This window comes from Nematolebias whitei, chromosome 11, assembly GCF_014905685.2.
Source record: "Nematolebias whitei isolate Nwh7 chromosome 11, NemWhi1, whole genome shotgun sequence".
NCBI classification, from domain to species: domain Eukaryota; kingdom Metazoa; phylum Chordata; class Actinopteri; order Cyprinodontiformes; family Rivulidae; genus Nematolebias; species Nematolebias whitei.
The window spans coordinates 16,284,595-16,295,408 of NC_056508.1; the positions used below are offsets into that span (position 1 = coordinate 16,284,595).

A 10,814-nucleotide genomic window follows, 5' to 3' on the forward strand; every position below is an offset into this window, starting at 1 on the left:
CCATCCATCCATCCATCCATCCATCCATCCATCCATCCATCCATCCATTTATATTTACCTGCCTCTTCCTTTTCTGCTCATGGGGGTCACTGGTGCCCATGTCCAGCTATCACTGTGCGAGAGGCGGGATACACCCTGGACAGGCCTCCAATCCATTACAGGGACACCTGGACAGGTTTCTAGTCCATCACAGGGACACATAGAGACAAACGAGACAAACAACAATTCACTCTCTCACTCACACCTAGAGACAATTTAGAGTTACCAATCAGTCTAACATGCATGATTTCGACCTGTGGGAGGGAACTGGAGTAACTGGAGAAAACGGAGAGAACATGCAAACTCCACCCAGAAATGTCCCCGACCTGGATTTGAAAGGGGGTAACCTGCTCTCTGAGAGGTGGCAGCTCTATCAGCTGCACCACCATGTTGCCCCCTTAAAGATTTCCCAGTTTTTGAAAAGGTAAAGTCCCATTCTAGCCTCTTTTAAAAAGCTGTGCACGTGTGTGCATGAAACTTGACAGTCTCCTCTGTACGACTGCTCCCTGAGATCCTGTCAAATACTGGTTTAGAGATGAGGCACAGCCCTGATGGACTCCAGCATTCACTGTGAGTGAGCTCAGTTTTGTGGCAAGAATGCAGACACAGCTTTTGCTTTGGTCAAACTGGGACTGAGTAACCTTTAATCCTCCAACACCCCCAACAGAATCCCACCGGGAGCACAGCTGCAAGACTTCTCCAGATCCACAAAACAGTTTGGAGAGCCAAACTTCCATGAACCCCTTAGCAATTCTGGTAGAATCCATTGTTCCACGATTAGGACGAAAGACTCACCGCTCCCAGTCTGCCATGCAACATCAAAGAGACTTGTCTATTATAACTTCATAACATGTTATGGACAGTTCACACTTAGCACAGAAGTCCATTAACAAAATGCTGCTCGAGTTCAGATCAAGGAGGCAGTTCCTCTTTATCCCACCCCACCAGGTAACTCTCTCTTTGCTTATGAGCATTAAATACCCTCAGGAGAAAAACAAACTTCAGATGACGCTCCTTCCAGGAGACAATCCAGAGTCTCTTGGAAGCCCTGGTAATCTTTGCTGTCTGGTCCATAAACACAAACAACAGCCAGAATGTTCGTCTTGCAGTTCCGAAAACTGTGAGGCAGCTTTATTACCATGGAGACCTCTCACTCTGAGGTGCTTAGCCTGGGGCTTCTCATATTCCCCACACCTTCCAGAAAGCTCTCTTCCTGGGCAGTTCCAGAATAGAAAAGAGTCCAGCCTCTCTCCAGGAGTAGGGGGTTCAGTGCCAAGCTGTGTGTAGAGGTGAGCCCAACCATATCTACTTGATGTTACTCAAACTCACCCACAAGCCATACTCCTGTCCTGCCACTGAGGTAACATTCCACATACCTAGAACCAGTTTGTGTTACCAGGAATCAACACGCCTAGGATCCCGTCCTCGCCCGTTACCTTTCTGGCATTGCCCCCAACTTTTAATAATGCATTCCCCACAGTCTTTTTTTTGGTGGCTTCCTGTTGCTTTTGTGGGCTCCAGGGTCAAAGGCTCGACCACCAGGAACCACCAAACCTAGTTCCAAGAGGATGTTTCAGTTTGTCAAACTTTCCTTTTGCATGTGGTCCTCTTTGATAATAAAGCACTTCAAATACATGTAGCTCTTAGTCTCAGTTTGAAAAACAATGGATATGTGACTATACTGATCACTTTTGAACTGTAACCTTTTTAAATGTGTTTAAGACGTTCCGCCTGCTCTTCCTCAACAGTTTTTTGCCATGGGATTGTCCAGTATGTTTATTATACCGTTGTCTGGAGACATCACGTTTCCCTCTGCTGTGATCTTCATTTCTGCTGCTATTGGTTTCTCCACGTTCACCAGCTGGTATGTTCAACCTTCTATCTTCATTGAGCTCAACATTTTTGTCCTGTTGTCAACATACTTGGTGTGGTTATCCACCTTATTTCAGCCTGGACAATTTATTTATCCACAAAGTTGCAAAATAAAGTCAAAATAAAACATGAATAAACCTACATTTCCTGGTGAATATAAATCCAGTCAGTATAAAAAAACAGGTTAATCTTAACCTTGTTGGATTTTGATCGGGTAAATGATCAGAGTTTTGCTTCATATGTTGCGTTTGTTCGTGCGTTTCAGTGGAGTTTCTGTGAACGTTCAGGATCTCACTCCATCATGTGCAGGCGCCCTCTACGGTGAGTCCTATGGTCAATAAATGTCTTGTTCTTTTTCTGGATAAGTCTCAAAGGTTCTCCTTTTTTGCACCAGGTTTTATGAACATGCTGGGCGCTTTAATGGGTAGGTAACCGATGTGAAACCAAGCTGAGAGTTTTTCAGTGGTAGCTCTGGGTTCTAATGGCTGCTGTGCTTTGAACAGGGCTGGTTCTGGTGTCGTTTTCTGGCTACCTGATAGAGGTCACCTTGTCGTGGGCCACAGTCTTCTCCCTCATCACTTTAGTAAACGCCACTGGTCTTGGGATCTTCCTCGCCTTTGGAGACGCTCAACGTGTCGACCAGCCAGATGACTGCCAAGTTATCGTGGTTTGACCTGGACTGGGCACAACCTTTCAATAATTTGTAGTCAGTAAATTAATAGCAACATTAATAAACTAAAATAAAGACTGTAAATAATGCACATAATGCTGTTCATGCTGGAGGGCACAGAACAGATGTGCTCAGCAATGTTTAAACTGTGTAAATATTTTCTGTTAAATCACCTATTTGCAACGACTGAACAGTGGTGCTTACAAGTTTGCAAACTGAAAACAATTCAGTTCAATAGAAAAAAAAGAATTGTCAAACATTTGTAAAGAAAAATAAATGGAAAAACATAAACAAATACAAATAATTGCTACGACTTATTTCACGGTTCACGGTGACTTTGCCATTTGCATCACACGTGGAACATGAGGTGGAACGAAATTGTGTACACAAGGTCTCAGTTACACCCAAAAAAAGCAAAAATATAAAGTATAAATGAAAATAAACAGTATACAAGGATCTGGGGATTTTAATTTTCATGTCGATGATCCAACAAACCATCCCGCTATGGACTTTCTTAATATTGTGGACTCTTAACTTCTCACAGCGTGTGTCTGAGCCTACTCACACTGCAGGCCACACTTTAGACCTGGTTTTATTTATGGACTCGCTCTTGATAATCCAGATATAAAAGATGTTGTTTTCAGTGACCATAAGGTTGTCTCTTTTAATATTTCCTGTTATTTGTAGACTTTTTCTCAGGTTACCAATAAGCGCAGACACTTTATTGACAATTTTGTAGTTGCAGAGTTTTCTTCCCTCTTTTCATTTACAACACCTCCTGATGATGATGATGATGTGGAGCTTCTGGTTGACTCTTTCAATGATCACTGCCTTACAATTCTTGACAGTATTGCTCTTTAAAAAACCCGCTGTGGGCCCGTTTACCGCTGTTCACCTTGGTTAAACAATCAAACTCGAGAACTCAGGCACTCTTGTCGGAAAAAAGAACGCTTGTGGAAGAGGACTGGTCTGGTTGCCCACTGGGAATATTTTAAGGAGCTCCTTGGTGCTTATAACAAGGATTAACATACACATCGATTCGTGGTGACGTCATTACGCTGCCGTTACGCCATCGCGTCGCGTGAGCCGCACCGGGCGCGGGTTACAAAATGGATTCCTCCAAGCAGACGGATGGAGCAGAGCAGAACTGTTCTGGTTCTGCTTGTTAGCAGAACCAGAAGCAGAACCAGGCATTAACCTGAGATCTGTCTACCAGTCAACCATCACACCGCAGAGTGGTAAATCCCAACTGACTCCCATATGGACCCTCGTCCCTCATAGATGACAGGTGAACTTTGAGGAAAAATCAGCCTCTCAGTTGACTGGAATATCTGAGGTTGGTACCATTTTAAGCAGCTGTCGAAACCATTCGGACCTCTACATCCTGGTAGGAGACAGACTTTTCAATACCTTTCTGGTGACCCTACATCACAACTTATTAGACAAACTATCGCTCACCTTAGACAATTTTAATTATCTCACAAACAGAAACCAGTCCAAAATCTGCCTTTTAAGTTTCACTCATTTGAATAATCAATTAGACCTTTGATGCAAAGCTATTTGATGTTCAGTTAACTTTTGTCATGCATAATCTTCATCATATATATATATATCACAGATTATTATTTTTATAATAAAATACATAGACCAACTGAACTTGTGATTATGTTGGCATATCGGTGTATTAATTGATTTGATGCCCTTTAAACATGAGAAAAGAACTCACGTTGCAGTTTACATTAATTTGGGGTTAAATAGAGACTGATTTTCCTCTTCAAGGGAGAGGTGGTGCCCACACAACGAGGTTATTTGCATAATACATGCATATCTTATGAGCTTAACTCATAACTGATCATTTACAATATATATCCACCTCCACATAGCTCTACAATATGATGTATTAAACAGCAGCCTGAACATGAGTCTGTTGTGAGCAGATGGGTATAAATACAGCAGCTTAAAGGCAAGAAATGAGCAGCACAGATAAAGCACAGATAATCTCCATTTAAAGTATCATTGCAATGATTCTCCTGGTTAGAGATTCATGAGTCTAACAGCCTCAGGGTAGAAGCTGTTCCTCAGTCTAGTGGTTCTACACTTAATGCTCCACAACCTCCTTCCTGAGGGGAGCGTGGCAAAAAGTGTGTGTGCTGGGTGAGTGGAGTCGTTTGTGATGCAGGTGGCCCTCTTCCTGCATCTGGAGGTGTAGATGTCTGTGATGGTGGGGAGGCTGACTCCAACATCTTCTGTGCAGCCTTCACCACTCTCTGCAAAGCTTTTCTTTCCACAGCTGTGCAGCCTCCATGCCACACGTTGATGCTGGAGCACAGGATGCTCTCCACTGCACACCTGTAGAAGGAGGTGAGGACTGAGCTTCACAGACCAGCTCGTCTCAGCCGCCTGAGGAAGTAGAGTCTCTGATGAGCTTTCTTGATCAGGCTGGTGGTGTTGTTGCTCCAGCTGAGGTTGTCATTCTGGTGCACACCCAAGTACTTGTAGGTGGAGACCACTTCTACTGGGGTGGGGGTGGGGGGGTGGGGGGTTGTCCCTTTTGAAATCCACAATAATCTCCTTCATCTATATATTTAGATTGCCGGACATGGGCACTGGCGATCCCCGTGATCCAAAATGGAGGATAGAGGGAGAAAAAGGAAGATCAAAATGAGAAGTCCTTCATAAAATCTTTGTTGTCACTAGGAGGTGGAGAGCAGTCGTACCCCCTCTGAACTTGAATAAAACACAAGATGTGACCCTGTTGGAGCCTGGAGCAGGAAGACCACAACGCCATGTTTGGTTCATGTGCAGTCAAAATAAAGTCAGTATCATGATTTACTGTACGGAAACTTACAAGACACAAAGAAAAATAAAAGCTGAGTGTTTAATTTTCAACACAGCAAAGATTTACAATTAAGTCTTGATGTTTTCTTCAGCTTCCAGCAGAAGTCAAGAGCACAGTAAAGTTCATTTTTGTGTCTATCTGCCTCAGATTTAGCAGATGGAAACGAAGGCTTATTATCCAAAGAAATAATAGCAGCATATAACTGACTTGGAAAAACAATGTTTTTGTTGATTTTAAGAGAATAATACTCCATTACCCTCATATATACTGAGGGAACGGCTGTGATTCTGGAGCTGGGTCAAAGGGAGGCCTAGACATCTCTCCCCAGCCCCTTTTTCTAGCTCTTCTGAGGACTCAAAGGCATTTCCAGGCCAGCCGAGAGACGTATAGTAAGCTTTGTTGTCATTGATAAGTTCAACTCCACTCGGCTCTCGTCTTATCGGTTCTTCTCAGGTGGAGGTCACTGCCACTGTAACTTGCTTCCCCACTCTGCGTGCAGGATAATCAATGCAAAGTGGGCGACATCGCAACAGGTTGTTGTGTTTGAGCCACTCCACCAGTTGTGGTCCTTAATCACCATATAATCAGACTTCAGAATATTTAGCTTACCTTGACACTGATTATGTCTGGTTGTAGCCATGTTGCATCATCATCTCTGATATCTCTCTGTAAATGCATGCCATTTCTTGTGGCGCCGCCTGTCAACATGATGAGGAAGTGGAGGTTCAGTTTGCAGTTTCACTGGGCGGGTCATCAGTGACGTAGCTCCCGTTGGCCAGTCAACAGCTGCTCTCTGCTTACGTCAAAATTGGCCCCTTGGAGCAGCCTGCTTGGAACCTCAAACAAGATGGTCCCACAAACCAAGCTGTGTGGGGGTGGGTACTGGCAGTGGGCAGGCTCTTAACTGGTGCGGTGTGGAACTGATGAGTGTTGACACTGTGGCAAAGCGCCAACTTTCTCTCCGAGTCCAGCATGTCCTGGGTCTTCCCCGAGGTCTCCTCCCAGTCGGACATGCCCTAAATCTTGAAGGTGTCGTCCATGGAGTATCCTTACCAGATGCCTGAACCACCTCAACTGGCTGCTTTTGACGTGGAGGAGCAGAGGTTCTACTCTGACTCTCTCCCTCAACTGAACTTCTGATCCTATCTCTAAGGGAGAAGTCTCCTGACTCAGCTTCCTCCATGGAAGACCTAGAGAGGGAGAAGGTCCGAGAAGTATTCCTTCCACCTCCCGATGACTGGTTCAGGTCAGCAACACCCCACCTTCATTGAACAAGGTGTTAGTAAATTGCTGCTTCCTCACCTGATGGTTTGCCAGAACGTTCTTGGAGCTGATCCGAGTCTTTATCCAAGGCCTCACCCAACTCCTCCCACATCTAAGATTTTGCCTCAGCAACAGCAAAGGCTGAGGCCCACTTGGCTTGACCATCTCTACTGCCGCCGGCATCCTACCTGACAACACTTGACAGGACTCTCTTCTTCAGCTTGACAGCTACCCTAACCTGGGGTGTCCATCACCGAGTTTGAGAATAGCCACCGCAAGAAGCACCAACAAACTTGTGGCCACAGCTCAAGGCAGCCACCTAAACAATTGAGGCACGGAACATGGCCCACTTGGACTCAATGTCCCCGCCTCAGCTGGGACGTGGTTAAAGTTCCCTCTGAGGTATGAGTTGAAGATCTTTCTGATGGGTTCTTCTGTCAGCAAACCCGCACTACATGTTTGGATCGAATGGTTCTGTCCAGTATCTTTGCGCATCATCCGATCCAACTCACTACTAGGTGGTGATCAGTTGAAAGCCAGAGCATCCAAAACATATGGCTGCAGATCATCTGACGACTACAAAAGATGATGGACAAAAGAAAACAATGTCCCTTGCCCGGATGTGGGTTACCACCCTGGAGCCAGGCCTGGGGGAGGGGCTTGTCGGCGAGCGCCTGGTGACCGGGTTTCTACCAATGGGGCCTGGTCGGGCTCAGCCTAAAGCAGCAGCATGGGTTTGCCTTCCTGTGGGCCCATCACCTGCAGGAGGGGCCATACAAAATAGGTGCATGATGCCATGGGCAGTGGCCGAAGGTGGGGGCCTTGGTGCTCTGACCCTGGCTTACCAAAACGGGCTCGATATTGGATATGTAAAATCTAAAATATGAATATATAAATAAAACTACAGCACTTAATCCTGCTTCAAATTAAGTTTTATAACTGCTTCATAATTATACTTTATAAAATGTTTGTAAACTCATGAATAACATTAATAAAGCATCAATAACCAGTTTATATAGCATTAATAATCTACCGGTATTACTAAAGCACAAATATCTTAATATTAAAGCATTAATAACCACTTATAAAGTCAAGTCAGATTTATTTATAAAGCATTAATGTTTATGTTTTATAAACTAGTTATTCATGAGCTTTTATAAATGGGTCTGTTCTGAAAGCATTGAAAACACGAAGTTTTCAAATCTGTTGTTTTTATACTAATTAGAACCATAATTAAAGCTCTACAGTTCAGATATTTACATTTCTTTATACATACATTTATTTGGGGTGGCTGTGGCCGAGTGGTTAGAGCAGTCGTCCTCCAATGCGAAAGTTGGGGGTTCGAATCCACCAACAGTCACATGCTGAAGTGTCCCTGGGCAAGACACTGAACCCCTCACTGCCTGATGTGTGTCCCATCAGTGAATGAATGTGATAAAGCACTGATTAGTCTCTTTAGAATGATTTGTTCAATTAACTTTTGTATAGATCTAGTATAGAGCTGTATGAATGGGTCAATGAGGCACAGATTGTAAAGAGCTGTGAGTATCTTGAAATAAAGATAGAAAGGAGCTATATAAGTACAGTCCATTTACACCGTAGTCAAACACAAGAGTTCCTCTGACTTTAAATCTCATTAAACTTTTATTTAGCTGTGTTGAATAAATCCCAAATAATCTGAAGGGTGGGAATTTTATGACCATGTCTTCAAAGTCACAAGTTTACATACACTAACTTTGAACCATTTGGGAAGGACCAGATGATGTCACAGAGCTAGACGCTTTTGATGAAGGCTCATGTAACGATTAAAGAGCATGATACGTCCTGCCATCGTCAGGACAGAGACGTCCTTCCATGGTCAGGAAGGGGACGTCCCGCCATCATCAGGACAGACGGTTCAGTGTTCCTGAGGTCTCAGGTCATGTTTTGGTGCATCAACTCCAGAACAAAAAAAGTTAAGAGCGTATGAAGATGCTCTGAAGCTGCTCACTCGCAGAGAAATAAGATCCGGACCGACAGACCACTCAGAGATGAAACAACGACATTAATGTCCTGTCCAGAGGACCAGATAGAACTTTTTTGGATTTTTCTACCTGGATTATTGAGCATGCATCAGGATATTGATGTCCTGACTTTCAGAGACGTCCTGAGGTTTGATGACTGTTGTTACATTTGGAGGAAGATGGAGAAGCTTGCACCGTCCTAATGGTGAAGTACGGGGGTGGCAGCATCATACTGTGTGGGTGTTACTGCTGCATTTCACAAAATAAACGGAATCACGAGGAAAGGAACATCTCAAGACATCAGCCATGAAGCTAAAACTCGGGAACAAATCTTGACAGATTATTCAGATTAAGGACAACAAAGTCAGAGTTTGTGACAAAGAGCTGATCTCAGACCAGCAGACAAATGGACCCAGTTCCAGCAGTGGTCCAGTGTAAAGGTGGTTTGTGTCGCCGAGTCTCGTTTGTTTCCTGAATGTTTCCAACAACAAAAACACAACAACGTAGAAGTATATGTTTAATAACGATCAAATCTAAGAACGTGACCTCTGATACATACATCTTTAATCCAAGGGTGACGTCAGTTTTTTGCATAAATTTTCTATATTCCATTATTTTACAGCAGAACTCGCTCACTTCCCGTCACTCTGGCACACGCACAATACAGCAAGCTTTAATTTATTAAATCACAAACACTGACCACAGAAGCTCGTCTTGAGTTCTCGTACAATAAATCCGTTAACGCTAGATGAACGTTTTCTCACTGTTGGAACGTTAAAGCTTACATTTTGTGAGGCTGGAGTGGAAATGAATGACGACGATGTTAAAAATAAGAACTAGGCGGCGGGTCTGGATGTAGAAGATGTTACATAATCTCTCAGGAAATTAAAGATGAAAATTATGATAAAACTCAAAAATAACTAAGTGGCAGGTCTAGATGTAGAAGTAGATGTTACATCGTCTCCCAGGAAATTAAAGATGAAAATTATGATAAAACCAAACTAGTTCAGCAGATTTGATCAACCTTTCTTTAAATAGGAGGGAAACACCTACTTCTTTATCCTGAACGTGTCACTGACTTGTTTGAGGTGCAGGATTTCATTTAAAGGGACAGTTCAGTCATTTAAGGGTGTTGGAATTAAAATCCTCGTAGCTGCAGATCGTTCTTTGACCGACCTCAGTTTGGAGAAAGTTAAAACTCAGACAGCACTGATGAGATAAAGCAGACATGGGATTAGGCAACATGTGGCCCCAGGCCCAAAGAAGGCCCTCGGACAATCTCTACCCGGCCTCTCGTTATCTTTAATTGAAAAAAACAACAACTTTTAAACAGGTTGATAAAACTTACATTCTATCAAAGAAACTTAAGGAAGTCTAAATTCAAAATCAAAATCTTTTGATTATTATTGGATTATTCATATTCCTAAAGAGGGAGACTTTTTTTTAGTTTTTTTTAAATCAAGCATGCTAATCATGCTGCATCATGACGAAGCCTGAAAAATACTAACATCATCTGTATTAAAGAAAATTCATCTTCCAGTTCTCTGTGTGGCCCTTCCATTTCTTTAAATGTCCTGATCTGGCCCCGTTAAAAAAAAAAAAGTGCGCCCGCCTGACATGCGAGTCTGAAAACAGCGAGTCAGCAGTGGTTTTAGTCGTTCATTCAGTTTACATGAAACTTTTAAAGGGTTAATTTTTCATGACTTTATTTACAGTTTTGTGGTTATTTATCACCACAAACAGTGGTAGCAGCAGCGCGCTGTAGCACTTCTGATTAATTCCAATGGGAATATTATTTCTGTTGGAATACAAAACTGTTAGCTAGCCATTAGCTCATCTAATCTGACTGGTCAGATTTCGACAAACTGAGGTTAGTCAAGAAGTTATCTGCAGCAGGTGAGACGTTGACTGCTCAGTTTCTACACATAACCTCACTTCAATAAGGAGGTGACTGCTTAAATATTATACTTCAATCAGAGGCCAAAAATCCATTCAGTCACTTTTAATTACTGGGTTGTTGATGTTGGTCTCGAGCACAGGACACCTGGACAGGTCTCCAGCAGAGGACACCTGGACAGGTCTCCAGCAGAGGACACCTGGACAGGTCCCCAGCAGAGGACACCTGGAC

The 10,814-nt window shown here is 43.3% G+C and overlaps 1 protein-coding gene across 1 annotated transcript in view; it reads left to right on the forward strand.

The window, feature by feature from the left end:
* LOC119416633 (solute carrier family 17 member 9-like) overlaps window positions 1-2,584 on the forward strand; it is a 46,000-nt gene extending 43,416 nt beyond the window's left edge. Inside the window, exons 10-13 of the mRNA XM_037683823.1 lie at window positions 1,788-1,903; window positions 2,177-2,232; window positions 2,306-2,335; window positions 2,415-2,584. Of these exons, the coding sequence (XP_037539751.1) occupies window positions 1,788-1,903; window positions 2,177-2,232; window positions 2,306-2,335; window positions 2,415-2,584 (372 nt within the window). The remainder of the gene's footprint in view (window positions 1-1,787; window positions 1,904-2,176; window positions 2,233-2,305; window positions 2,336-2,414) is intronic.
* The last annotated feature ends 8,230 nt before the right edge of the window (window positions 2,585-10,814 follow it).